Source organism: Lemur catta, chromosome 18, assembly GCF_020740605.2.
Source record: "Lemur catta isolate mLemCat1 chromosome 18, mLemCat1.pri, whole genome shotgun sequence".
In the NCBI taxonomy this organism is placed as follows: domain Eukaryota; kingdom Metazoa; phylum Chordata; class Mammalia; order Primates; family Lemuridae; genus Lemur; species Lemur catta.
The window spans coordinates 32219667-32247554 of NC_059145.1; the positions used below are offsets into that span (position 1 = coordinate 32219667).

The 27888-nt window shown below is 53.4% G+C and overlaps 2 protein-coding genes across 5 annotated transcripts in view; both read right to left on the reverse strand.

The window, feature by feature from the left end:
* Positions 1 to 301: 301 nt before the first annotated feature.
* Positions 302 to 10714, reverse strand: LOC123623387. The gene is made up of 7 exons (XM_045530461.1): positions 10627 to 10714; positions 9984 to 10103; positions 9382 to 9531; positions 8491 to 8612; positions 3390 to 3888; positions 2262 to 2376; positions 302 to 948 (listed from the first exon to the last, which is right to left on the reverse strand). Exons 1-7 carry the CDS (start codon positions 10712 to 10714, stop codon positions 870 to 872), a joined length of 1173 nt encoding a protein of 390 aa, XP_045386417.1. The 3' UTR covers positions 302 to 869.
* FLNB (filamin B) overlaps positions 9937 to 27888 on the reverse strand; it is a 132682-nt gene continuing 114730 nt past the window's right edge. For all 4 annotated transcript variants that reach the window (XM_045530849.1, XM_045530847.1, XM_045530846.1 and 1 more), the window contains 9 exons: positions 27733 to 27855; positions 24484 to 24750; positions 23751 to 23888; positions 22623 to 22738; positions 19006 to 19138; positions 17381 to 17557; positions 13275 to 13493; positions 12006 to 12209; positions 9937 to 11108 (listed from right to left, as the gene is read on the reverse strand). In XM_045530849.1, the coding sequence (XP_045386805.1) occupies positions 10921 to 11108; positions 12006 to 12209; positions 13275 to 13493; positions 17381 to 17557; positions 19006 to 19138; positions 22623 to 22738; positions 23751 to 23888; positions 24484 to 24750; positions 27733 to 27855 (1565 nt within the window). In that variant the 3' untranslated portion in view covers positions 9937 to 10920. The remainder of the gene's footprint in view (positions 11109 to 12005; positions 12210 to 13274; positions 13494 to 17380; positions 17558 to 19005; positions 19139 to 22622; positions 22739 to 23750; positions 23889 to 24483; positions 24751 to 27732; positions 27856 to 27888) is intronic.

A 27888-nucleotide genomic window follows, 5' to 3' on the forward strand; every position in this document is an offset into this window, starting at 1 on the left:
TCTCCTCTTCTTCCTGGGCACACGGTTACGTGACACGACCCGGCCCTCTCACTTCTAGAAATCATGTGACTTGTTCTCACCAATAGACTGTGAGAGAAAGTGACATCTGTCAGCGCTGGGCCAAGTCGGTTGAGAGTGGGTACGGTCTCTCCACCCTCTCCGTCTCCCTTCTCTGGCCCTGGCTGGAGGGAGGGGACTCAGGGAAGGGCTCTGAGACCCTCGGATGACGGAGCCACCAGATGGGAGAAGCCTGGGTGCCCAGATGAGCGTGTGGAATGCCGCCCACAGATTGGACGGTGAGGTAGGAAATACATCTTTATTGGTTTAAGCAATAAAGGGATTTAGGGGCTGTTTGTCGCAGCAGTGAGGCAAGCCTGACTGATACAGGTTCTGGGAGGAGAGAGGCAGTAAGTCAAAATGGAAACTGCTTCTTCCCTAAACGGTGGGATACACTGGGACCAAGCGGCTCTGCCGTGGGTCCGTTCAACACCATGCAGAGAAATAAAAAGCAGGGAGACATTCTCCCCCTCAGCACCTTAAGGACTCAGCAAACCCCGTCCCTGCCCCAGCTCTGCGGATGGAGCCCTTGGAGACCCCTAGTTTCCCCCAGGAAAGGAGCCCCCCTGCCCACACCTTGCTGGCGATGGAGCATAGTGAGCCAGCAGGCTGGGCCACCAATTCATCCCAGAGGCACACCTGCGTGACGGTCACACTCGGCGAGGCAGGCAGAGTGCGGGTGGGTCTGGCCGGCAGAGTCTTCCCCCGGAGGGTCCCGATGGGCCCTGGGTGCAGTAAAGGAGTGGCTCAAGGGCCCCTTCCCCAGCTGGGTTCACATGAGCTGGTCTGTCCGCCGTGGGAAATGAAAGATGTCACTTTTGATGTAAAACGCCTTTGTGATGGGCTGGACCTTGGCGTACGCTGAAACCTTGGTGTGCTTCATGGCGTCCCCTGCAACACAGCAGAGGCTGGGGTAAGCAAGTGTCACCGTCCTCCTGCCAGCTCCACCCCGACCCAAAGGGCTGAGAGTCAGCAGGGACACACTCTGCAACTGCTTCAGTGGTTAAAGTAGGGAAATACTCCGCACCAGTTAGGAACAGCCTCAGCCTCTCTGCCCCTGCCCCCCCTCAGGACCCCCCGACCTTCCTGTGATCCAATAACTAAAGGGTGACACCCGGCATCGCACGAGAACCTCGAGACCCTGCGCTGGCGGCTCGCCAGGATCTGTCGTGACGGGCGGCCAATCCCAACGAACTATTTTGACCCCCAACCTCACTCCCCCCACCAACATTTCTCCCTGTTGTCCATGGATACTCCTCCCATCCCAGTGCTGCCCGGGAGGCTCCTCAGGGGCTGCCCCCGGCTGAGCCAGCTCCCCAAATGCCTGTAGGCTGCAAATCCTGCCTGTTGAACCACCGCCAATGGTAATGATCCCAGCTGCCGTTTGTCAAGCGCTTACTGCTTACTGCTTACTGCCAGGCGCTAGACTAGTGCTTTCCCCGTGAAAGGGCGCTTTGGGCGGACCACGCCTTCACCCTCCTCCCTGTGTATTTCTGCAGCCCTTGGGATGACGGAGCCCCTGTTTGTGACTGTGGTGGGGAGGGGAGAGTGGCTGGCAGAGGGTCTATCATCTGTTCCCATCTGACCCCTGAATTGGGTTTAAGTTAGGGGAATGCGGCCAGAAGTTTGCAGAACATTTCAGAGATGCCGGGGCTGATGCAGCACCAGTGTGGGGGGAAACAGGCTCCCTGTCTCTGCCTGGCACTGCCCCAGTACCCAGGGAGCATCCGGAATCAGCCCCCCTGGCGTGGCTGTTGGCACTCCAGCGACTGGGTTGCCTGGTAAAATACAGCACGCCCAGTTGCCTGTGAATTTCAGAGAAACATTAAATAATTTTTTTAGTATATGTTTTATGCAATATTGGGGACATACTAACAATTATTTATTATCTGAAATTCAGAGGTAACGGAGTGTCCTGTATTTTTATTTGCTAGATCTGGCAACCCTATGACCGGCATTGGCATCACTGGCAGTGGACGGGGACCCGGGGGCCGGAGCAGGAGGGGACGAACAGGGAAGACGCTGGGCAGCGCCTCAGCCGAGACCGGCTCTGCGGACCCAGGGAGTGAGACCCTTCTCAGAAGAATCCCGCGGAGCAGATCCTACCTGGGACTCTGCTCAAAGGTCCCCTGGCAGCAGGCCTTCCCAGACCACCCTGTCTGCCAGAGCAGCCCCTCGGCCTCCACGCCCTTCTTTTGATTTACCTTGAGCTCAAGGTGTGGCCCACGGGGGGCAGCAGCAGTACCATCTGGGGCCCGCTGGGAGCATGGCATTTCCCTCCCCACACTGGATCCGTCCTGCATTTTAACCAGCTGATTCCTGTGCACAGCGGAGACCAAAAAGCGCTGCTCTGTAGCACGGGCCACGCCTGCACCACGTCACATCTATTTGCCTGCTGTCTGCCCTCTGTGACGGCAAGGACCGTGTCTGTCTTATGCTCTGTTGTTCCCCAGGGACAAAAAGTGCCTGACACATATCAGGTGCTCAATAAACATCTGTTGACTGACTGGCTGACTGAGCCACTGTTCCGTGCTTGTTTGTTCACTAGCTCACATCCGGGTGGAGCTGGCATTCAGTAGCTCCACATCTCCCTCTGCAGGCTGTCCCGAATGGAAGGATCACATGACAGTCCCAGCTCACAGGGGTTTTGCGAGGATCATTCCTGTTCAGGTGCTTTCCCCGCTTGATTTCCCCAGAACTCTGTGACATGGAAGGCAGACACTGGGTTATTCCCATTTTTAAGATGTGGAAAGTGAGGCCCAGAGAAGTTAAGGTTCTTGTCTGAGATCATACAACTTGGCAGCCATAGAACCAGGATTTGAACTCATTATCTCTTGATTCTAAATCAAGTTCTCCTTCCCTAATCATGTTCATTCATTTGTTCATTTGTTCATTCATTCCACAGGTGAGCAGCCCCCAGCGGGGAGCTGAGAGGGTATTAATAAAGGGCACTAAGTAGTCTTGGGACCCAAAGGGCTCCCAGGCCAGACGGATATGCAAGGAATGGCGACGCAGTGGGCCCAGCGCTTCTGTGGATTCAAAACTCTGCCGAAGCACAAAGGTGGGCTCGACTAATCTGCCTGGGGGACTCCGAAGACTTCCTAAAGGAGGTGATCTGAAAGTTGGCCAGCAGAGGGAGGGGCAGGAGGAGGGTTCCAGGTGGAGAGACCAGAGCATGCAAAAGCCCAGACATGTGGAAGTGCCCGGCCCGCCTGGGGGACAGTGAGCCAGCTCCGCTTGCCAGGAGTGAGGGGTGGTGAAGGACCAGGGTAGGGAGGGGACCGGGCCTGCCTGCCAAAGACCTGGAACGGCAAGACGGTGGCGGCCCTTACCCACGTGCCAGCCGTACTCCCAGGATGATACGATCGGGTACCGGAACTTCTCCTCTGGCTTCTGCCGATGCCGCTCCCGGAGGTACAGGGCCCGGCCTTGGCCGTCATGGGAGATGCCTTGGAAGAGCAGCTGCAGGGTGCTTGGGGGGGCCTGCCTCATTTCTAAGCCCTCTGGCCTGGTCTGGCCTGCTGGCCCCTGAGTTGTTCCTCTGTCTCCCTCGGATGGGGCACCCTGGACACCCACTGCCCCGGACAGCTGGTTCCGGACCCCCTTGGTCTCCGGCCGTCCGACCTGTACCTCCTTGTAGTCAAAGTGGCCGGTGGCAGGCGCCGGGCCCGCTACCAAGGCTGACCTGAATGGGGCCTGCTGCAGCTGCCTCCTGGGCACAGTCCCCTCCTTCCGGTACTCGTGGCCATACTTGATCTTCCAGGCAACCCGGGCGGCTGCCTCCTTTTGGATGCGCTCCTGCCAGCGGGCCTGGTTCTGGGAGGTCAATAGCTGCCTCATGGAAAGGGGGGAAGGCAGAGGAGGGAAGAAAGATTCTTCCCACAGCTCTGCGGCTTGTGTTTGGGTTGCTGGTGCCTCGTCTCCAAGGATACGTGCAGCCAGTGAGGGCCAGGTTGCCCAGGCCCTGCCAGAGAGGAGGGGCTGGGCTGCCCAGGGGACCTGGGCCACCCACAGGCAGGACAGACCAGGCTGGAAAAGGGAGCAGAGCCCGGCCACAACCAACCCAGCGTGCCAGGGAGGGGGCCCGGCCCTTGGCCAGAGGGACCCAGGGCTCAGGCCTTGACCTTCACCCCCAGGGGACTCTGGGGTGGTGCGTGGGGTGCCACAGCCTCCATTCCATTCAGCAAACCCCACTGGACACCTACTATGCGCCAGGCACCCAAGGGGGTCCACAGAGAGGCCCGTCGCCACCCTCAGGGAGCTCCAGACACGTGGCGGAGGGGTTGCCATTGCCCAGCTCCTCAGCAAGACTCAGCCCTCCGCTTGCTGGCTGGGTGGCCTCGCCAGTACAGTGGGATGAGAATGGGAACAACCCCTAGTCTTAGGAGAGTGACATGAGACCGGCGTATGACACTCGGGACAGTGTCTGGCACAGAGGAAGCACTCCATAGACGCCAGCTGCAGCTTAGCAAGCGCTCGCCAGTGCCAGCCGCTCTGCTGTGCTCCGCGTGCCTTCGACTGCCCCCGGGAACGGGGGCTCTCGTGGCCCTGTCTCAGTGGGGAATTGAGGCTTGGAGAAATGACGTGACTGCCCCAGGGCACACCGCTTGTCTGCCTACTCGGTGGGTACCTGGTACGCCTTCGCCGGAGTGCACCTACTCTGCGCCAGGCCCTGGTCGGGGGACCTGTCTGCATTATCTCCGTCCTCACAGCAATTTGCAAACAGGCTGTTTGGCATCACTTTTCTAGATGAGGAAACTGAGGAATCCCTGGAATTGACTCCAAAACCCATGTCCGTGTGTTACAGACACAACACTCTCCCAGGGAGTGTGACGAGCCCCTGAGTGAGGCACAGGCAGGGCGGGGCAGAGGGGGACCGGGCCGATGCCCCAGCAGCACCACAAAGCCAGCTGCCCCGTCCTCACACCCTCGGCCTCTCTGTCCAGGGCCCTCCAGGGGTGAGTGCCAGTTAGCAGGAGCTACCCACAATGCCCTGGGACCACTTGCCTTTCCACTCTTCTGGGTGGGCCCTCATTTATTCATTCAACAAACTTCATTTGCTCTTGGCGTTGTGCCAGGTGGTGAGCCAAGTACAAAAGGTAGATGAGGAGGGACAGAGTCACGTGCTTCCTGCCCTCAGGGTTTCACAGTCCAGAAGGCAAGACAGACTCATAACCAGGTTGGTGGAGGGTCAGGGTAGGCTTCCTGGAGGAGGTGCCCTTTGACTGAGACTTGAACTATGAACATGAGTCAGCCAGGCAAGGAATGGGGGAAGTGTTGCAGACTGGGACCCCCGGTCTGAAAGGCAAGAAAGGCCACAGCTGTACAGATGGCCTCTACCTCAGCCTCCCCAACTGTAAAATGAGGACAATGAGGGAGTTTGGGAAATTTGGGGAGATTAAGCTCAGATTAAGTGGAATAGCCTGGGCCTGATATGTCTCCGTCTGAGCACTCACAGTGGTCACTGACTAACCCTTTGAACCCAGGCCCCCTGACCAGCCTGTAAGCACCGATTACTCATTCTTTCCTACTGCGGGCCTACTGTGCGCACGGAGCTGCGAGTGAATGAAGTCCATGAGACGTCCTGCCCTCCTGAAGCCTGCGCTTCCATGCCCTGTCCCAACACCCTATCTGTACCTCCGGGGCATCTGCAGGGTAGTGCCTGGCACACAGTAGGTGCTCAAGGAAATGAACAGGCACACTCCACATTTGCTCTGTTGCAGGGGGGTGGCTGGGCTGGGGGAGGAAGGGGGGAACGTCAGGAGTTGGCTGCTGGGGGAACGGCAGGACCCTGGGGTCAAACCATCACGGGGTGGGTCTGATGCCTCTCGGCCCAGGCGGCCCCCGCCCCCAGGCTGGCAAGTCCAGGTGCCCCCAGCACAGAGAGGGGAAAGGTGAGTGTTCCCCTCTTGGGGCTTCAGAGACCCGGTGCCTTCCCCTCCGCAGGGTCTACCTCACCCTGGGCGCCAACTCAATTCACGTGTCCAAAGCGACCCCTGGTGGTCACTGCGATGACAACAACCCTGGGTGGCCCGTCCTCCCGCCCACGTGATGGACACCTTCCCCAAGAGGGGAGGAGGCTGGGAAGGTGCAGTGCTGCCTTCCAAGGGGCCCAAGGGCGGCCCATGGCCTACCAGGAGAGCCGCCTCTGGATTTTGCTCTGTGCCTGGGAGCAGCACACAACTTCATGGCCCTGCCCCTAAATTCAGGCTTGCAGGGTTTTAATACACAGCCTTGGCCCTTTCTACCTATGTGACCTTGGGCAAGTCACTTACCCTCTCTGAGCCCTGGCAAACTCTCCTATAAAAAAATGTGATAATAAGACTCAGTGCGTAGCATTAGTGTTACTTAGGATGCTAATTTTCTTCCTCATAGTTGATTAACTCATTAAACCCCACCTAGCACCTGCAAAGGTGCAGGGCAGGCCCCAGGCCTGTCTCTGCCTTAGGCCTGTACTAAGCGACAAGAACACGCTGGAATGTGGGCCGGGTGCACGTGATGCACCCATTTTCCTCCCACCTTTCTAGCCACCAATGGCCCCCTCCTACGGACGACACCCAGCCCTAGTACCCAGCCCATGACTCTGCCCACAGTGCCACCCCCGCCACCTCTCCTAGGACTCGGAACTGGTGTCCTCAAAGTGTCCCCTCCTGGATTATAACCGCTCACGCAGAGGAATCATCTTAGTCACTTTACACCAATGATAGTAATTTTGTGAATCCTTGCCATGTCCTGGACACAGTGACGGGTTCTTTATGTGAATTTTGTCAGTTAATTCTCAGAACACTCTATGGGGGTGGGTCCCATTACCCCATTTCATTGGCGAGAAAACTGAGGCATTGCTTTCTGTGAGGGTAAATGACCTCCTGGAGGTCACGGCAGGGCCAGGATTGGAACTCCCGGCCTGTGCTTATAACCACCATGCTAAGTGGCTTCTCCACAAGCCTCCCTCCCCCTCGCTGGGACACCCCTCCCCCTCTGCCTTGGGGAGCCACACCTCCCCAATACTCAGGCAGCCCGTCTCCCAGCAGCTCTGGGTGGGACAGGGTTTACTCTGGCCAGTTGGGACGAAAGTACTGGGGGACGGAGGTGCTGGGGGTGGGGAATGTGTCTTTCTAAAGTTAGTATTATCTTAGAATGGAAACTTCCCATTAGTTTCCCATTTTACAGATGTGGGCAGTGAGGCACGCAGAAAGAATTGCCCGCAGGGTCTCAGCTGGCAGCGGGCAGTGCTGGGATTGGAACCCAAACTTGAACCTGTAGTGTGCTACTCACTGCTGAGCACTTGTCATATGCTAGGTTATCCTGCTGCCATTGAAGCAGGCTGCTTGTGGCTTGGCATTTCCGGGACTTGGCACCTCTGCCAAGGTTTCCTTCTCCTTTGAGATCACCCCGCCAGGGTCCAGCTTTGCCCTAAGAATGTTCACTGCCTGGAAAGGGAAGGCAGCCCCCAACAGGGAGAGGCCAGGGATAGGCGTGCTGGAGCCTGGGGAAGGCAGTGGGTCACCGTGTGGGCAATAAAAGGCTTGCAGATTCTTTCCTCTTTGAGCTTTGTTCTGGGGAGATAAGCAAGTCCAAAATACCAAACACACTGAGATACGGGGTGGATACGTGTCACAGGTCAGCCTCATAAATTCTCCACTTCCTGCCTGCTTTTGAGAACACTGGAGGAAGAGAGAAAAAGGGTGCGAGTCCCCATGGGCTGGTGGGGGCCCAGACAAAAGCCTTATCACAAAGCAGAGAAGGATCTCTTTGTTTAAAACAATTCCTCCCACCATGTGTTTGGGCAGCATCCTTAGGACAAAGCCAGAGAAAAAAACTCGAATCCAGGCTTGCCTTGAGTGCTCCCTCCAATGTGACATTTTTACTCCCTCTTCAAGTTATGGTTTGCTGTTGTGAGAAGACAAGAACACCCGCATAAGACATATTTCTGGGAAGGAGTTCTCATTAGTGAGATACTCTGATTACAAAGCCCCTTCCCCTTTCAAGTTAATGCAGACTTGGAAAGACTCCATCCCTCTCCTCGACCCTGCTTCCACCAGGCCCAGAACTCCGGCTGGAGGGAACTTCAATTAACAACCTCGCTCCCCACTTTAAAATACAAACTTGGCAGGGTGACAAGGATCGAGCACTCATTTTGCCATTAACCTTTACTCTGCTAATTTTTAAAGCTGTGCAATTTTCAGGGAAAATTAAGTCCCTATGTGCCCTACTCATTTTACACCAAACTCATCAAAATGTGGCTTTCAAGGCCCCTTTGAAGTCCTAAAACTAGACATGTGGTCAAGGGGCCCAAATGTTTATAAGTGCCTTGGAAACAAAGAGACATGTTAATAAAACGTTTCCTTCTTGGCAGCCTTGCCTGTGAGCGCTTCCCTGGGTTGCAAAGAGAATCTGTCGTGGGGGGCGGGGGGAGGCGGCGTCTGTACTTACAAGGGGACAGGGCCGCTGCAGGGCGCTGCTGTCTGCCTGACCTCCACCGGCCACGCCATCAGCTCCTAGTAGGAAAGGGGCAAAGTCAACCAGTGAAAATCGGAAAGGACCTGGCACCACGCCTGTCCACGGTCAAGTTTCAAAGTTTCCGAGGTGTTTGCACAAACAGCAGCGGTTTCCACGGCAGCCAAGCCCAGGCGCAGATAAGAGTTGCCTTGTGGTTCTAGCCACTGACCAGTAGAGAGGCACACAGATTCCCACCCTGAGGAGTCTTGGATGTCACAGGTGGCAGTGGGTGTTAGTGGGGAAATGGGTCCCAGGGTAACACCACCATCGCTGCATGCAGGGGACCCGGAGGTGCAGCTCCGGCACAGCCTTGTAGAGGGGCGTCATTGCTAGCAGGTGTTGGTCACAGATCCCCGCGGCTGAGATTCTCATGGGGAATTGTCCTCGCAGCTCCCGGTGGGAGTTCATCTCAGAGAGGTGAGGCAAGGCAACTTCCCCAGCGCCACAAAGCTGGTGAATGGTGGAGCCAGCTTTAAGCTCTGGAGTGCTGATCCCCAAGTCCACAGTCTTAACTCACAAATGCTGCCTCCCCTAACAGAAACCAGCCGGGCTTCCAGGTGGAGAACTCAGCGCTGCCCTGCACGCTGTGGGCAAACCCAGCACCATGCGGTGACCTGGCCAGACCGCACGGGCAGAGCCTGAATGGACGACCCACAGCCCACGGGCCGCCTTGGGCTAGGAGTCCAGGAAACAGTCCTTGGTGAGGTTGCTCCCTCCAGCGGGGGTGCAGACTCCTTTCCTCCACTCTTCCTCCTCCCACCCCCGGGAGGTACACAACCTGCCATCCTGACCACAGAGCCTCCCTTCCCTGCTTTTCTCTCCAACCCCACCCGCACTGGCAGGGCTGGGGTCCCAGCAGGGACTTCCCGTCACAGGGCCCCTGCCAGGGGCTCCGCTGGGGGCTCCTGCTTCTGCACAGAAGAGCCAGAGGGTAGAGTCCCCACTCTAGGGGCACAAGGGCCAGGGCCCAGGAGTCTGCAAACATGTCAGCGCAGCACCCGAGTTAGCGCAGTCCTAAAACGGTGTCACCAGACTGCTGTGCTAGGTACACACAGGACTCTATGTACATCCTAAGAGCATTCAGCAACCAGAAGCTCTTCTTGTAGAAGAGAGAAAGAGAGAGAGAGAGAGAGAGAGAGAGAGAGAGAACGGGAGGAGGAGGGGATGACGGTAGCATTCCCTAGAATGAGAGCTTCCCAATATCATCAGGAAAAAACACCCCCAGCCCCACCCCTCCGCCCCAGCCCGACCAAAGGAGGCTGGGCTCATCGCCGAAACAAGTTGCTAACCTGTGTTCTTTCAGCCAAGGGCTTGGGAGAGCTGGTCAGAGGCTCAAACCATTTGCTCAGAAGTGACACCATCCAAGAACGCCAGGGGAACTTTACGGAGCAAACATTTTATTTAATAAGTTATAAGATACAATTTACAGTCAGCATTTGATTCCAGTTTGGCTTCCACGTCCCAGCTTCCGACACCGTGGTCCTTCCGCACCGGGCTTCGGGCTGCTCCAGTTGGCACAGCCTCGCGGCGGCGATGCGCGGGCCCACCTGGGGCCACCAGCTGACCAACGTGTGTTAAGACAAGGGCTAGTGTTGGTTAAAAGGGGTCTGTGGCAAGCGGAGAGCTGCTCGCCACTGCGGAACTTCCTCAGACCAAGTGCCTGGAAGGGACTTGAAAAACTAAAGCAAAAACACGGCTGCCGGGCTGCTCACGCGTGATGACACTGCAAGAAATAATCGTCCTAAAGAGGGGACAGGTACTTGATGGCATTCAGGCCCGGTTGCCACCATGTCCACTCTGCCTGTTGAGAAGTGTAAGAAGGCCACCGAGCGCGGGGACTGGCGATGAGCAGTGTTACGATGCTGCTAGCTACCTAAGAGCCTTTCCTTACAGAATACGGGCACAGGGGTAGAGTGAGCTGGCTCTAGCCCCCCCTCCCGGGCTAGTCACGACCTAAACAAGGTCCCTTCTTTTCCCCTGCCCCCATCCCCCTAGCCTTGTTTCATCAATGCTGAAGAGCGAACCAGTAGCTTAGTCTAGCCAATTTCATTGAAAAGATGTCGGCCTTGCCCATGTGCTTGGTCTGTCTGCGGCAGGAGGTCTCTGCCGCCAGGAGTTCCAATTGGAACCAAGTGTGCTCGGGATCTTCCTGGCCCATCGAACGAGCTTGCATTTCTTAGGGTTCCCCAACAGGTCCCCCCAGAGTCAAGTCTAGACTTACTTCTCGAGGCACTTTAGGATAGCAGTGTTTTAGGGGTGGGGTTTCAGACCCACAAACAGGCTGGAGGACTTTGTATAAAATGAATTACAAACAAGCAACAAAACCAACCACAGAACTCGTCCCAGGATTTGACGAAAACCATTTTAAGGCACCGTGACATGGAAGGGGCTGCCGGGGATGTGTTCCTCCCCCCACTTGACAGCCAGAACGTAATCCCCCCTCTCCTTGACGACGTATGTGACGTTGTATTGCTGGTTGCCTACGTGCTTCATGGAGACCTCTTCGCAGGGGGTGGTGGGCCCGTGGACCCCGATCAGCAGCATGTTGGAACCTGGGAGGCAGGAGAAGGTGGTTACTCCACACACAGGCACAAGGGCAGGCACGAGAGGCTGGGATATGGGAGCCAAAGGCGGTGAGACCAGGTACTGCCCACTGGGTATCTGTGATGATGCTGGGTCCCTTGACAGTGGGAGAGTGTGGTGACCACACACAGAGGCCCATAGAGCCTGAGGTCTGGGCTCAAACCACTACCCTGCTGCTTTCTACCCGGTGGCCTTGGACATGGAACTTCACCTCTCCTTACCGTAGAGCCCCCATCTGTAAACGTGGCAGGACAATGGCTCCGACCTCACGAGCTAGTTGTGAGGTGTACAGGAGTTACGGATCAAGCCCTTAGCACGTGGGGGGGCTCTGTAAGTGTCGGCTCTTATAATAGGATCTTCTCATTTACTCTCACAAGAACCTTAAGAAACGTACCATTATTTTTAGTCGAGAGAAGAAGAAACTGATTTTTAGAAGGAGATTTAGTAGCCTGTCCACGTCACGTGGTTACTAAGCTTTATAAATGAATGAAGTGGTGGGGCCAGGTTTCCAGCCTAAGTGTGGACGCCAGAACCCGGGCAATTGCTCACTGACACCCAAACAAATACCCGAGTTCACACTGCAATGACAGCAATCTGGCAGAGAAGGGGCCAGGGTACTGAAGAGTTCTCCCATCTGTAATGGGATAATGCCAATTTCCACTTTGAAGTCATGTGGAAGAATCAAGGGGCAAAAGGGAAGAAAATACTTAAAAATATTAAAGTGTAGAACAGATTAATGGACATGGTTACTTGCAAAGGGCTGGGCTACATGGAGGGTGGGCACTGCAGGAAGCCTCAGCTGGGAAGGCCAAAGTGTACCAAGGGTACTCCAGGTGCCCCGCCCCCAGCAGGCCCGCGCTGCCTACCGGCTTTGCTGCAGTCCACCAGGAAGGAGCTCTTCTGGCCCACAAAGGCCTTCGAGAGCCCCGCTCCCTTGGAGGTCACCTTGCTGGCGTCCGAGGAGGCCTTGGGGATGGCGCTATAGCAGGTCTCCGTGGAGGACCTGGTCACTGACTCCACCAGGATGGAGGAGGTCTCGTTGGCTGCACCAGGGCTGACCAGACGCTGGCCTAGGACAAGGGAGGCAGGGAGGGAGGAAGGGGGTGTGAATGGCCGGTCTAAGAGGGATCTCTCAGCCAGAGGACAGGCCAGTGCAAGAGCCCCCGAACCACAACACCTGGATACAGAAGCCACCATACGCCTATCTCATACCTATAATGTCTTCTAAACCCCCTGGGGTCCCACCTCATACAACTAGGCTCTGGCTTTCTGGGCAAATGGGCAACTCTGGCCTTGGCTGACAAGGCCTAGAAATATCCCCCCCCATATAAAGAAAGACAGGCCACCTAGTGAAATGCATCTTTCTGTTTATATAAATACTCCATGGGCTGGGTACAGTGGCTCATGCTTGTAATCCTAGCACTCTGGGAGGCTGAGGCAGGAGGATCACTTGAGGCCAGGAGTTTGAGGTTGCTGTGAGCTATGATGATGCCACTGCACTCTAGCCTATGAGACAGGGTGAGACTCTGTCTTAAAAAAGAAAAGACTCTATGTAAAAGCAATGTAAAAGTTTGGGAGGACATATAGTATCAAAAATGATTTTCTGCACAAGATGATGATTTTTCTATTGGGATTTTGTAATTATTTTGCAATGATCCTACACTCCTATGTCACATTGAATCATGAAACATGGAAGGGACATACCACAATATTTACAGTGGTTCCCTATGGTGGTGGGCTGTGAGGTGGTTTCTACTATTTGGTATTTTTTTTGCCAGTGTTTGGAGGAGGCACATTTTTATAAAATTTAATAATCTGGATTATTTTAAAAGTGAAGGTTAGAAATGAGGGGATTTTTTAGGCCCTGATCTAAATAAATAATAAGATTTCACATATGTACACATTTCTTCTTTTCTGTTAGGGACAGAAAACCATCTAACATGGTTTCTCTCCCCCACACCGCGGACTCATTCTGTAAGTTTCAAACGCCACCCTCTGACATATCATACTATTTCTTGACATTCAAGATTTAAAGTACATTCAACATATCTATAACAATCCACAGTTCCTACTGTTATTCTAACAAGACCAGCTCTGCAGGGAGGAGGAATAACTCCCAAGGAGGAGATCATTACCTGTCACCTTGGCCTTGAAGGGACTGCCGACGATGTGGTTAGGGCCGCCATATTTGACGCCGATCAGGTAGTTTCCGGGAGCCATAGGGGTGTACATGACTTTGTACCCTTCTGGGGTTTCCTGGCAATCCATTTTAACCTTGGACGGGCCTTCGATGGTGACGGATAACGTCCCTGGGCCTGCTCGGGTAGTGTTGATGAAGAATTCAGACTGGATACCTGAAAAAAGGAAGAGGGAACCATGTTGATGGTTTGGAGGGAGGTGGCCTGTGGTTTGGGGGGCTTTCCCAGGAGCACTGGCGCAGTGGTGGGGACACATACTGGTCGCACGGAGGGCTTGCCTGATGATGTGGGAGTACGAGCTCTCAGCTCCTGGCACAGAGAACCTCAGGCCCTGGGGGGTGGTAGCTCCCTTTCCCAGGCTGAGGCAGGAGCATGGCTGACATTTCGCCCACGAGCACCAGCCGCCTGGACACCCTGTTCTCTCCTCTGGGCACGAGCCCGGGCTGTGCGCGAGAAGCCTGAGTCACGCTGTGAGCCTGCCATGCTGCTCCAGCTGCCAGGGGCCAGCTCTGCCCCTGGGGGCAGGGGAGGTGTGGGCCCCTCTGACCTTTCCTTTCTCCTCTGGGTGGTCTTAGAGAAGCCCAGGAGGCCCCGCATCTCCTCCCTCCCTTCTCCTTGCCCCCAACACCATCTGGAGACTGGCACAGCCGCTGCCACCTGCTGGCCCACCCACTGCCGTGAATGCCAGCAACAGGAGCAGGGACCAAACAGCAGCTCCTGCTAGCTGAGCACACGCACCCACTTGGGCCCCAGAGCCTGTGCTGGGCATCCTTTTACACACACATGGCACAGGATCCTTTCACAAGTGACACTGAGGCTCAGGGAAGTTGCCAGTCATGCTACACAATTAGAAAGTGGTAGAGTCGATCTGAACCACATCTGCAGGGCTCTGGTGCCAGGCCTGTCTCTTGGCCACTGAATGGACAGCGGGGCTGCCTCAGATGCCCTAACTGCAGCCCTAAGACACCTGACCTCTTGGCTGGCCTGGTGAGGGCCTCTGGCACAGACGGCCTGCCCCGTAACAGGAAAGCTGGGCCAAAAGAGAGTGCCAGCCAGCAACCACAGAGGCACTTCTGCCCGAGCCCACTGCTCCACAAAGCCCCCCCCGGCCCCCTTTCCAGTCTAGAGGGGGGTGAGGTGGTCAGTGGGGGTCGCTTGGGTGTCCAGACACCAGCTGCATGCCCGTGACAGAGCCCTCTATGGGGCATCCCTGGCATAGCTTCCCCACGCAGGGCTGTGCTTTTGCCAGAACCCGAGACACTGGCCCAGCTGGGAAGTACTTTGGTTTAATTATAGCTCCCGGGCCAGAGAAAGAATTATTGTTCTGGTTATCAGTGAAACAAAGGAGCTGCTATCATGCAACCCTCAAACACAACCCAGCTGTTTCTGGAAGCTCCTGGGGCTCCTGTCCCAAGGTCCCCCCCACTATCTCACCCTCGTCAGGGTATCTAATCTGCACGGCCAACAAGCCCCTCAAGCAGCCCCACCGGAGGCAGGGGGCTGGGTGGGGAAGGGGTGGGGTTGGTGGGCAAAAGGGGACGGCGTGACCAGGCAGCAGCTCACCCGTTAAGACAGGTGAGGGGGCAGTGGGAGGGAAGGAGCCTCTTCTGGGTACACCGTGAGCATATCGGGATTCCTGGACCATTTCTGCAGGAAAACTCCTCCCAAGAATCTGGAAGTCCCTGGTCTAACTTTTCAACCCCCCCCAACTCCAGCAGAGCGTCCCACCTCAAATTCCCCACATTCCTCTGCTCCAAAATCTGCAGAATGGACCATTTAAAGCTTCAGCCAAGAGATACAGCAAACGCACCGACAAAAACACAGGGAAGTTTGCTTTGTTCAGAAGGCCAGGATGCTGGGCCCATTGGCAGCCGAGCACAGATACCTTTTCATTCCATTCACACTGCAGCTGTGTAATCTCAGAACGGGTATTTGGGGAAAGGCTTGGGAGCGAGAGGACTAGAAAAACAAGACGCCTTCCCCGTGACAAGAGCAATATTTACACAGGGTTTGAAACAGGCCTGCTCTGTACCTCTCCACTCCTGGCCGGGAGCCTCCCTGCAAGACTAGCTCCCTTTCTCCGGCGCCCAGCACTTGCAAAGCACAGCCTGAAACCCTCGCTCCCAAGGTGTGCGGACCGCCAAGAGGAAGCGGGAGGGCCCCGGGCACAGCCGGCGTGAGCCAGCAGGAGGGCGAGGTGGCTCCTGGCCGGCGTGGGGCCTGAACCAAGGTCTGCTGTGTGCTCCAAGTGCTAAGAGGACCCCCCCCTGGGTCCTTGATGGTGGGTGGCTTGCCAGGGGCCAAATGCCTGCCACTGCTGCCTAGAAACCACTCCAGGGCAGCTGGGAGGACGGGGTCCTGGTTTAAGACACCCCCAAAGTGGGTCAGGGATGCAGTCACTGCCTCTGGGTAAGCCAGCCACTCAGGGAGGTGGCAAAGCTTGGGGGCTAAGGGCACAGGCTCTGAGGTCACGGACCTGCACTGATTCTCGTTCCGCCTCCTCCCAGCTGAAGGAGTTTAGAAAGTGACTCAACCTCTCTCTGTCTCACTTTCCTCATCTGTAAAATGAGTATCACCCAGGGCAAAGAGATTCTGTGCCCTTCACAAAAGGCAGGCCGCTGGCCCGCAGGCCCGTGTGGAGCCGGACTGGATTCACCTGGAGAGCCTGGCAGCACTCACGCCGCCGCTGTGGGTGGTTTTGCCGAGGCCACTGCTTTGGCCAGAGTCCTGGGCAGGACGCCAGCCCATCTGTCACTCCAGCACCTGGGCAGGGCCCCTCAGTCACTCGGGATACTCGCTCCCCAAGGCTGGATGCCAGGTAACCACGGCCAACCATCCCCTCGCCCGTGGGAGGCGAGCCTGCCCCACCCCACTCACCTTATGGTGGGGGATTAAAGGCGGTGCACACACCAGGGACCTGAGAAACCAGGACCGCTGCCTTCCCCAGAGGGTTCAAAGTAACACCAAACGCAAACAGTGTCCCAGTGAGTCCACAGGTGGACTTCCCCTGCAGAGGAGCCCGAGAGGACAGGCTCCCCACCCCGGCATCCTCCGTGACACTGCGGCACCGGACACCACCCAGTGCCCACCTCTAGGGGACTGTTCAAATGACTGCGGCTCGTGGTAGGAATACTAGCTACAGCAATCCTAAAAGGGGGTAGATCTGTGTGTTTTGAAACAGAAAGATCTTTAAGATGTCAAGGTAAAAAGGCAAGCTGGACCAATATAGGTGCAATAAGATCACCTCTGTAAAATAAAAGCAAAACTCTGTGTCTGCTGCTCTCATGAACCAACTAGCTAATCAGCGCAGCAACCAAGACCGAAGACAGACAGATCTTCCCTAAAGATCCTCCCTGAACTGCAGTGCTTACTCCAGGACCTAGATGGGGGAGGAGGCAGAGACGGAGCCCAAGCGAGTTTCACTTTATATCCTTCAACTGCCTGTACTTTTTACAGTCAAATGTGTCCCATCTGTGGCAAAAAATAAAAATAAATTGTAACAGGTCCAAAGAACATCAAAATCTTTTGACCATTTCAGTGTTTTCTCCTCCTCCGTTAGGACCAGAGAGTCAAAGGAGGAAGAGACAGGCCACGATGGTCTCACTGCCGCTCGGTGAGTTTCTGGGAGCCCAGCACGCTTAAAGGAATGGTAGATGGATAGGGCGGCCCGGGCGGCCCGCCAGACGCATTGTGAATTCTGTGCAGGCAAAGAAATCCTCAAAATTAATGGCACTGAGCTGCGTTCCCTGACCACCAGCATCCTGTCCCAGTCAAGAAACTTGGCAGGGGAAGACATCTGAACCACAACAAACAGTAACGAGGTGTGATAACACGGCCATCAAGCCCTCACTCTGGATTTATCGCAGGTCAAACCACATCTCCCAAAACAACTCTGGACAGCAAGAGCCTCCAAAGCGTGCACTGCCGTTCCAGTTCTCCCGGGAAGCGCGTACAAAAGGCTTCCACGGCACTTGAAGGCTTCCATCTGGCTTGGTCCCTGGACCGGCTCAGTTAAGACTCAGAGAAGAGGAGTAGCGTGGTACCTGTGGTGCCCCCCTCGAGCCCTGCACCGTAGGCCGACACCAGGGCAGGGTTCCCCGCTTGTCCGGGTTCCCCAACACGCACTTTGAAGGGGCTTCCAACCACGTGGCTCCCGTTGAACTTGACATCGATGGTGTGGACGCCATTTTCATGGGGGATAAAGCGAACAGCGTACTTATCTAGGAGAACAAGCGAAGACACGGTGAAGTTGGGAAACGGACCACTGGGTTAGGTAAGGACAAAGGACAGCAGGCCAACCTGCGAGGCCAATCTCGAAGCATTGAAAGGAGACAGTTCTCCTGGGAGCCTGGCACCCAGGACGCTGAGTTTCAACCCGCTTGGAAATACATCCAAATCTTAAATCCTACGTTTAACACTCTGGCCCCTGCCTCAGAAGGATACTTCCTTCCCTTAGGGGAAGCTCCCTTCTCACCAAGTTTCTCTGCTTGGCCACTTGAAGGGGAAACAAATGGTTCCAACTGGCATTAGTGCCCCTTAATGAAGCTCAAAGCTACCAAGTGCCCCACGGGGCAGGGATTTGGGCCGTGTGACTGGGTCCCAGCATGTGGCAAGATAATCTGTTAACTGAAATGGGCACCTAGAATATCCATCCAGAGTGCACCACCCAACCAGCTCTTCCCCCTTGAAGCCCTCCCGCCTGGAGTGCAGAGAGCCTGTTTTCCTCCTACCTCTGGGGTCTCTCGGCCTCTCCCGGCTGCTTGTACCTTCCTCCCTTTAGACCCAGTGTTCCCCAAAGCTCCACCCAAGCCCTCTCCTCCTCCAGTACTCTCCACAGAGGTGTGTCCCCATGGAGCTGGCCGCCCTAGGTCCTGTGGCACTGCCCCTCCCCGACAGGCCCCAGCGGGGTCCCCACCCTCCTCTCTTAAAGCCGATGCATTTCAGGGGCAGCTGGCTCCACGCCACATCCAGGTGTGGTCCCATGGTCTTGGCAATCACTTGGAGTCATCATTACTTTTTGGCCAGGTCCTCATTAGACTCTGAGCAGCTCTCCGAGAGTAGGAATAATGTATTATTCAGCCACCCCTTCCTTCCAAGTCTCTGACGCTTAATAAATGTTCACTGGCAAAACGGCCTCTTTAAAGTTGATTAATATCAGAGAATCCCATATACCAAGACACCGACCGGGTAAGAAAAATCTTCTGACGTTAGACCCTAGAGACCCAGACTCTCTTCTTTAAATTTAGAGAGGAACATTGATATACCTTTTCCTCAAAGTAAAATGGTATGTCATAAGATCGACAATATAATAAAAATCTTTAAGATGTTGTTAAAATATGAGAGAAAAATCATGATGAAGTGAAAGGAATCTGAAAAACAGAAAATAAAGCAGCATTTGAAAAGAAAAAAAAAGGAAGAGAGAGAGAGAAAGAAAGAAAAGAAAGAAAGGAAAGAAAGAGTGAGCAAGCGATCATTCTATCCCCAAGTAAAGGGTCTCCCTGTTCCTGGCAAATGTTTACACCCTAGTTTATTAAAAAAAAAAAGTCTGGCAATGGCAGAAGGAGCTCAAGCCTCGCTGGCAGCAACGCAGCCTCCTCTGGGATGCACGCTTGCAGGAACGCGCTGCTGGAAAGCGCTGGTGGGGCCCCCACCCAGGCCTCCTGCTCACCTGGCTCCAGCTCAGACACGTGGCACTCCTCCACGGCTCCAGAGGGGCTGTGCACCTTTGCATCAATCTTGCCTTTCGCACCATTCAACCTTATAGCAAAGGATGCTGGCTGGTTAACTTTTAATCCCGATTCCTGAGAATTTAATACATTAGACAGGTTATGGCCCTCGGTGTTCCTGCTCAGTGGCACACACTGACCCGACTTGGGACTCCGGGTGACAGTTCTCATGAAAATAGGCCCCAAATGTTTTTCCATATAACATCTGACAATAGAAGAGCAGGTGAGTCATTGCACATTTCTAGCATAAAATGTAAGAAAGCAGAGACACATATCTGCATGGGCTTGTACGCAAACCATCTTGATTCAGGCTGGAAAGAGCCAGTTCCTGGGGGTTTGGAGACTTCAGACAGCCCAGTCAATAGGACTACAGCCTCAGCATTCCAAACAAGACCTGTGCAGGCCAGAAAACCCGTATCTTTCTAGGTCAAACACATAAGGACTCCCTTTTAGGAGCAGCCTGGCAGCTGACAAAATTATGCACTTACAAACATGAACACAGTTTTACGCTGTTTGTTATCTCCAGGGTAGGTAGGAATGGAGAGAATTTATTACAAAGGGCTGCATCTGCAAAGGAGGCAGTACTACACAGCAGTGAGGAATCAGTGGAAGCTGGGTTCACCACCATTTTCTAGCTATAGGACTAAGTTGCTAAACCTCTTTGAGTCTCAGTTTCCTTATCTGTAAAACGGGCGCAATAACTGAATCCATCTCAGAGAGATGCTGTGAGGAGCAAATGAAGTTATGCAGGCGGAACACTCAGCACAGGGCCTGGCCCGTGCACAGAAAGGCTCAAAAATGTCAGTTTCTTATTAGATATTAATATGCCTTTAGGCTGGGCACGGTGGCTCATGCCTGTGAATCCTAGCACTCTGGGAGGCCGAGGTGGAAGTATAGCTCGAGGTCAGGAGTTTGAGACCAGCCTGAACAAGAGCAAGACCCCATCTCTACTAAAAATAGAAAGAAATTATCTAGACAACTAAAAAAAGAAAAAAAAATATGTATATGTATAAAATTAGCCAGGCATAGTGGCGCATGCCTGTAGTCCCAGCTACTTGGGAGGCTGAGGCAGGAGGATTGCTTGAGCCCAGGAGTTTGTGGTCGCTGTGAGCTAGGCTGACACCATGGCACTCTAGCCCAGGCAACAGAGTGAGACTCTGTCTCCAAAAAAAAAAAATGCCTTTAGTGCCTTTAGAAGTTGTCTATACCCTACACAAAGCAACAGGGAGGAGGACAGCTTTTGCTCCTCCTTGGGTCAGTTTCACTCCTCATGCTTTGCCTTAGAAACTACATCCTCTTCTGGGAGGAGGAACAAAGGTGAGCAGCAACACTTTTGGTATTTTCAGACAGACCAATCCTGAACAGCAAAATTTTACAAGTCAGCAGTTTTGATTTAAACTTGGTTGGACAGACACTCCTCAGAAGATAACTCCTGAAGCAGCAGGGCTCACACTTAAGGTGCAAGCGAGTCATCTGAGAATCTTGTTAAAATGCAGGTTTTGATCCAGTGGGTCTGGGATGGGGCTTGGAATGCTACGTTTCTATTAAGTTCCCAGGTGATGGCCAAGGGTGCTGGCCCAGGGATCATATCTTAGTAGAAAAACCCTAAAGCTGTACTGCCTAAATTTAAAGCACTTAAAAATAAAAATTCAGTTCCTCAGTTACTCTGGCCATATTTCAAGTGCTTAATAGCCTCATGTGGCTAGTGGCTACCATATTGCACAGTGGATGTATGGAACATTTCCATCACTGCAGAACCTTCTTTGGATTCTGCAGCCCTAGGGGTTAGAGGCCGGGGAGGAAGCACAGACCACGAAATTAAGGCGTCTTTGATCACCAGATCACTCTCATCCCACCCCCACACGCACAGAGGACCAGCCGACTCCAATTTTCTAAAAAGTCTCAAATGCAAGACAAAATAATACATGCCTCTCTTTCCTAACCAGCACCAGATGTTGCTGGGCAGGCCTCCACAGAATCTCTGATAAATAATTTACATATCACTCGGCATTAAATGACCCGGGAAGAACAGGGGACGATGCTGCCGAACACGTCTCTCCTGCCGTAGCAGCTGGTTACAAAAGATTGATATACACCCTGCTGCACACTTATTGAAATATTTATGACCGAACCGTGACGAGAGGACCCTACAGAAAAGTTTTCCGGAGCAATTTCTCCAAACCAGCTCCCCTCATACAGAATCATTTACGTTACCTGAATCCACTAGCCACTAAATCCTCAAGAGGAAGATAAACGCCTCGGAAGATTCGAAAAGAAATCTTCAAGAAGCACCAAGGCAGCTCTTTGCCCTCAACAAATGTTGGGTTTATCTCCCTCCATAGGTTTTAGTTAAGTTGGCCACAAAAGAAACTTCTGTTAAGAAGCCTTTAAATGAAACACAAGAAAAACATCTGCACCACAGTGACCAGTCAGTACCCTTGGTATTCTCCCGACGAGGCCTCTTCAATTTGTGGACTGGGGTTCTGGTTTGGGTTCTGTTTGAGTCCCTAAATGAAAGACTAATGTTTGGAACAGCTGGTAGGATGCCAGTTCCCCTCAGAGCAAGGTTAGAGTCTCAAATGTAAACCAAGTGTATGGAACTAGATCCAACAATATCACCAATCTGAGATACAAGATTAGATTTTAATCAATCCAATATTTTCAAGGATTGGGGGCAGCTGAGGGCTATTTTAGAAACTCTCTTTCCCAGAAATCATATTTTGGGATTACAGTGTTATTCCACAACTTAATTGTTACTCGTAGTTGTGACACCGAATTATCTTTCAGTGTCCTGAGCAAAGACCCGGAGGCATCCCCAGTGGCTTTTAGTTTGGCTGAGGGTGCTAACGCAACCTTGAATTAAGTGACCTGTTTAAGACAGGAAGAAAAGTTACATTTCCTGGTATCCCAATAGGTTGGACCACGCAACCAATTTGCCACAACGTCAGGGTGGGGATGAAGGAGGTTGCAATTAAAAGCACATGTCCGGGAGCCGTAGAGGCCTCACTCTGCCTCATACTAGCTGGTTCCCAGTAGCCAAAACCTTCCTGTACTTCAGTTTTCCCATCTTTAAAATGGGTCAAGAGAACCTACTGGCCAGGCTGTTGCAAGTATTTCCTGAAGTAACACTGATAAAGTTTTAAAACTAGTTCCTTGCACACTTACTATGAATAAATCATCATAAAATAAATTGCAATGGACTGTCTTGAGGAAAAGGCAGCCAACAACAGCAGGCTAATCACTGGACTGTTATTTTTGTGTTTGTTTTGTCTTGAAAGCCCTTCTTATCCCTTAAAAGGTATTTCTCTTAAATTGACATTTAAAAACAAACTTGCCCAGAAATATTAAGGTATGTGCTCTGTTTTCGCTGGCCTCAACTGTCTTTTGCCCTCAGAGTGCTGGCTCCGCCACGGGACAGCTCCCCCACAGCTGGCAACATCTGTGGTCAAAATGTGAACGGGGCCTCAGCACCTAAGGGGGGATTGAAGCGGCCTCAGGAGCCCAAGGGTCTCGCCGGTCGGCCTGTGGCCAAGGAGATGGATGCTTCCTTGCGTCTCACCTGAAGGCTCATAACAGTGAGGCGGCGGGCGTCGTCGGAGGGCGCGATGACCGGCACCAGGTAGGGGCTTTCGGGGATGTGTTCATCGTTGAACTTGATAGACACCTCGTAGTTACCTATGAGGACAGGAAAGTCCCATCATTTCAGAGATTCTGGAAAAGTGGTTCCAGAGTGGCCTCTTGCTTCTTACCCAGCGCTAAAACCCAGCCCTCGTCCCTGGCCACACCCGACTGGCCAAGAGGGGGTCACCTAGCTGTGGCCGGGCCAGTAGGATTTTCTTAGTTGGGCAAAAGCCAGGGATTCTTAACCCGGGTCCACAGGGTCCCCAAATGGTCTGTGTATAGAATTCAGGAGATCCATGAACTTGAATGGGAAAAAAATCACACCTTTATTTTCACTAACCTCTAACCAAAATTTACCATTTCCTTTCTTTAGAAAGGTCAACAAGAAATCACACAGCACATTAAAAGAACCTGTGACTTGTATCACCATTAAAAATCAGACATTTTTATACCCATTTAAAAGTTTACAGGTATCTTGCCCTATTATTTATACTTACCATTACTTTGAAATTAACGGAGTTAATATATGTAGTGATTTAATATATTAATGAAGACATACATATTTCTACATATGTTTCTAGGATGCATATTTGTTCTCATAAGATTTTGATATCTATATTTTAATATAATTGATTTCCTTTGTAATCCAATATATTTTATTTTATGTGTTTTGAAACATTACCCTGAGAGTGGTCACCAGATGCCAAGAGTCAGCGGCACACAAAAGCTTAAGAACTCCTGCTCTAGGGAGCTCAGATGCCAAGGCCACTATCCTGGGGCAGCCAGCCACAGGCACGGTGGGCAGAGAGAGAGAGGCTGGTCAATGGAAAGAACGAAGTCACTGAATGAAAGCAAGAAGCAAAGAGGCCAACAGAGAAAGGCAAGAGACAAGGAGGGCTTGGAGGTCTGGCTGTATTTCCTGCGACTGGATCCTTAGGAGGCTCTCCCATGCGCCCCCACACACAAATCCCTCATTCACTTGAGCTAGCTCCACAGGTGTGTGTTCCTTGCAACCTAACCATCTTCAAACAAGGGAAACGTCCTCCTGCAACCCTCGAGTACATACCAGGCTCTTGGGCAATATAAGATACACCGCATGACCCGTTTTTGTGGTCATCGAATGTAATCTCGGCCTTACTGGGGCCCTCAACAGCGATGGAGAGGCCCCCGGCGCCTGCTTCCCGGGTCCAAATGCTGAACTCGGCTGGGAGCAAAGAAACACCTGGTTAGTGACTGAACCCAGGAGAGCCCCTGCCCCTCTTCTTGTCCAAGCCTGCAACGCTGGGTTTGATCTGTTGCTAGCCCTGGCCTTTTTCTCTCACCCCAAGCGGAACCCAAGCAAGGGCCATCACTGAGGTGTCCTAAGCACCATCAAGGATAGCTAAGTTCAAGGGAAATCTGGCATCTTTTAAATACATCTAAGTCAAGCCAGAAAAAGATGAGAATGTTCGTTTTTTTTCCCCACGGATCTTCCCCACCAGCAGTGACCACGGGAGGGGACCTTTACGGTTGGTTTTGTAGCATTTCAGTGTGTTCCACAGAACTTTAGCTCTGCCAATGTTCTGGAAACAGAGTCATTACTCTGCTGGCCTCTAGATGCCCACTAATAAGTTACAGGTCCCAACCTGCTTAGCTTTGCGTAAGCAAGCAATTCCCAAACGTAGGCGCGGATGCCCTGTTTTAAAGAACACCCTTACCGCTACCTATCCGAGCCTTCTCTTTAGAATAGGTGCGGGTCTCACACGGCCTAGGCTCAACTCTAACTCTTCTCAAGTGAAAACTCTGCCCGCAACGCTCACCTGGGACTCCTGCCTCTCCTCTCTCCAGGCCGGGGCCCCCTGCACGGACCTTGTGGGCGCCTCCCTCTCCAAGCGGCCCCACGGTGAACTGGAAGGGGCTGCCGGGCACGTGCTGCCCACGGTACTTGACGCTGACCGTGTGGACGCCCATCTCCTGGGGCACAAACCGGACACAGTGCGAGTTCTTCCCCATGGGCACAACCTCCGCCTCGGTCACACGGCCAGAGGGGCTGGTGACGTGGGCCGACATGTCACTGCTGTCGATTTCTGAAAGAGGGCGGGAGGTTGGGAGAGAGAGGAGGGTTAGGGCGAGGGCCCGCGACAGGGCAGGGCGCGACACACAAGGCAAGCAGCAGAGGCCAAGGCGGTGCAGCCGGCAGACGTGCGGTGCTTCAGGCTGGATGCCGGCCCTCCTGCGGCCAGCACGGAGTGGGCAGGGCCCTCAGGCCACCCGGTGCAAAGAGCATTCTGGGGGCACTGACGCTTCTTGCCCCATCGAGTATTTTTACAACCTTCCTGGCTGGAGCCGAGTTAATTCCACATGGCAGCTTCGAACCAGAGCCTGAGCCGGCAGTTACAGCACATAAGGAAGAACTAGGGTAGCTCAGATGTTTCTAGGCCAAAGGTGACACTGCCATCTGTCATGCTTAGACAGGCTCTTTCCCACAAGGGTAGGAAACAAGAATCATCACTTACTTTCAAGAAGCTTTGGCATTTCTCTGAGGCAACAAGACACAATGCATTTAGAGAAAAGAGTGAACAGACATCAGTCCCAGTTGCAAAGGGGAAACCATGCACGAGCAAAGCTTCGAGCAAACTGAAGACCAGAGGCCACACTTTCCGAAAAGCAACGCCTCGGGTCACTAACACCAGGACACAGACCACGTCTGCTCCACACGGGCTGCTCGTGTCATGCTAACGACTGTGCCTGCACTGTGGTGGGGACAGGCGGGCCGCATGCGGGGTGCTGAGCACTGCCATCACCTAGAGCCAGTATGAAACTGCACCCTCCAGCCCTACAGGATCTGGGTTGAGCAGTTCATGACTTTGAGCCCTGAGAACAGAAAAAGGAAGGGAAGTTGAGGAGAGGGTTGCCCCATGTTATAGACTGAATGTTTATGTTCCTCCAAAATTCCTGTTGAAACCCTACCCCCCAATACGGTGGCATTAAGAGGCAGGGCCTGTGGGAGGCAGTCAGGATTAAAGGAGGCCATGAAGGTGGAGCCCTCACGATAGGATTAGTGGCCTTACAGGATCAGCAGCCTTTTAAGTGTGGCCCCCACCCGAAACCCCGACAGAGCTTGCTCTCTCTGCTCTCCACCACGTGAGGATACAAGGAAAACTTATCAGTCTGCAACCGGGAAGAGGGGCCTCACCAGAACCTGACTATGGTGACTCTTGATCTTGGACTTCCAGCTGCCACAACTGTGAGAAATAAATTTCTGTTGGTTACCACCCCGTGTATGTTGTTTTGTTATAGCAGCCCAGACCGACTAAGCAAGCCACGTGGCCTGGGTCCTGAGGACATGCGAAGCTGGTGAGCTGCCCCCACTCTAACTGATGAGAGGGTCCTTTGGAGAATGAGGGGAAAAGCAGCTCTCACCGAGTCAACTGGTACCAAGGAACTGAAAAGAATAACAAAGTGGTCAAGGGCTGGAAGAGAAAGGGTCAACGTCCATCTAGTACAAAGATACCTGCTAACCCCTCAAGAAACAAATAAGCAAAGAGAACAGAACAGATAGTTCACAAAAGGATACGTGTAAAGCAAATGGAACCAGGGTAGGTCACTAGTAATCCGAGAAACGAAACCGAACTCTGGACACCATCCTTTCCCATCGGATTGGCCCAAGTGAGGAGGAAAGACAGTGCCCAGGCCCAGTGGGGAACATGGAGAAATGGCACCGGCATGTTTTCTGGAGGGCAGCCTGCCAAGGTGGGCTGTAACGTGCACAGCCCAGCAATCCCACTGCAGGGCATGTGTCCCATAGCTGACAGCCTGGGCACATGAAGGCAAATGTCAGAGCATCACTGATGACAGGAGTGAGGCACAGCAATGAGCATGAGTGAAATGAGACCACCCAAGCAAGGATGACACACCTACACATGAAGCAGAATCTCACTGGAGTTGTTAAAAAGATGACGTGAAAGTCTATTTTTTGAGGTGGAAAGACACCCACAATACAGTGGCTGGGGGGCACACCTGTGTAATGGAAACCCAGCACAGGTGTCTAGGAGGATGGAGGCAGCTGGGGTCCAGCTCTGGGCCTCAACTGTGAACCGTGATCTCCCTGGATGGTGGGATATGAGGTGGCACTCACTCCCTCCATCTTAGGGCACATGGACTTTTAATGGCCACAAACAATCAGTGTGGCTCTTTTTCAGTGAGCACGTCTCGACCCTACAGTCATGAGGCTTTGACCACATTCACATGTGGCCCAGTGCTGACGTGTCTACACCAGAACTCGTCCACTACAGCCGAGAAGGCAGACTCAACAGACATGGGAGACATTAGGAAGGACGGGAGAAGCAGGGTAGGAAAATCAGGCCCTCTCCAGGAGGTCATGGCACGAGCTTCATCTGAAGACTACTGAGATTTTCCTTCTAGAACCGGTGCAACTCCACAGCACATGCCAGCTTCTGGGCAGAGGAGCCCCAAAACTTTCACTCACACAGTAAACTCTCTGGGAGGAGTCTTTCTAGCAGGGACCTGGGCCACATTTCAGACAGACTGTGTGGCCTGCCAATGGCTAACTGGGCCCCTTGGGGAACACCTCCCTGCCAAAGGGCTAGATGTGGCCCATCCAGCCTTGCAGCACTGCCCTCGATCTAACTGCAGGAATGAAAGGGATGAATGGAAATGTCAGAAGGATGCCGCTCGGCCACCACCTCTTAAATACTTCCGGACATCGCCATGAGCAGGGCCAGTTCTCTCACTGACATTTCTCTGTTTAATAGACAGTAAATCCAAACGTCTAGAAACATGTCTATGTTCCCCCGATGGGACACAATAAAGCTATTTTCATTTGGAAGAAGAAAAAGGTAGCAGGGTAAATAGATTTATTTTTCTTGGGTGGGCCTCTATGAGAATAAATATGAAAGAAAATAATGAAATGAAATAAAAAGGTCACCACAGCCGATGTGGATGGTATGTTCTGGGCCCTGCCTGGACTTGGTTTCCAAAGGTGCCCATTGCCCTGCCGCTGCCCTGAGGGCTGGTGCCCGCTGCCCCCCCAGCAGCCCCGTGCACACCTGGGATCTTCAGGTTCAGGTCGCAGATGCTCCCGACGGTGGCCACAGATGGGGCCCGGCTGGTACGGGTGATGCTCTCCTTGACTCTGCCCTCCCCGCTGATCTTCACAGTAAACGGGCTCCCTGCCAGAACCAAGAAGACCCCCGTGAGCAGCC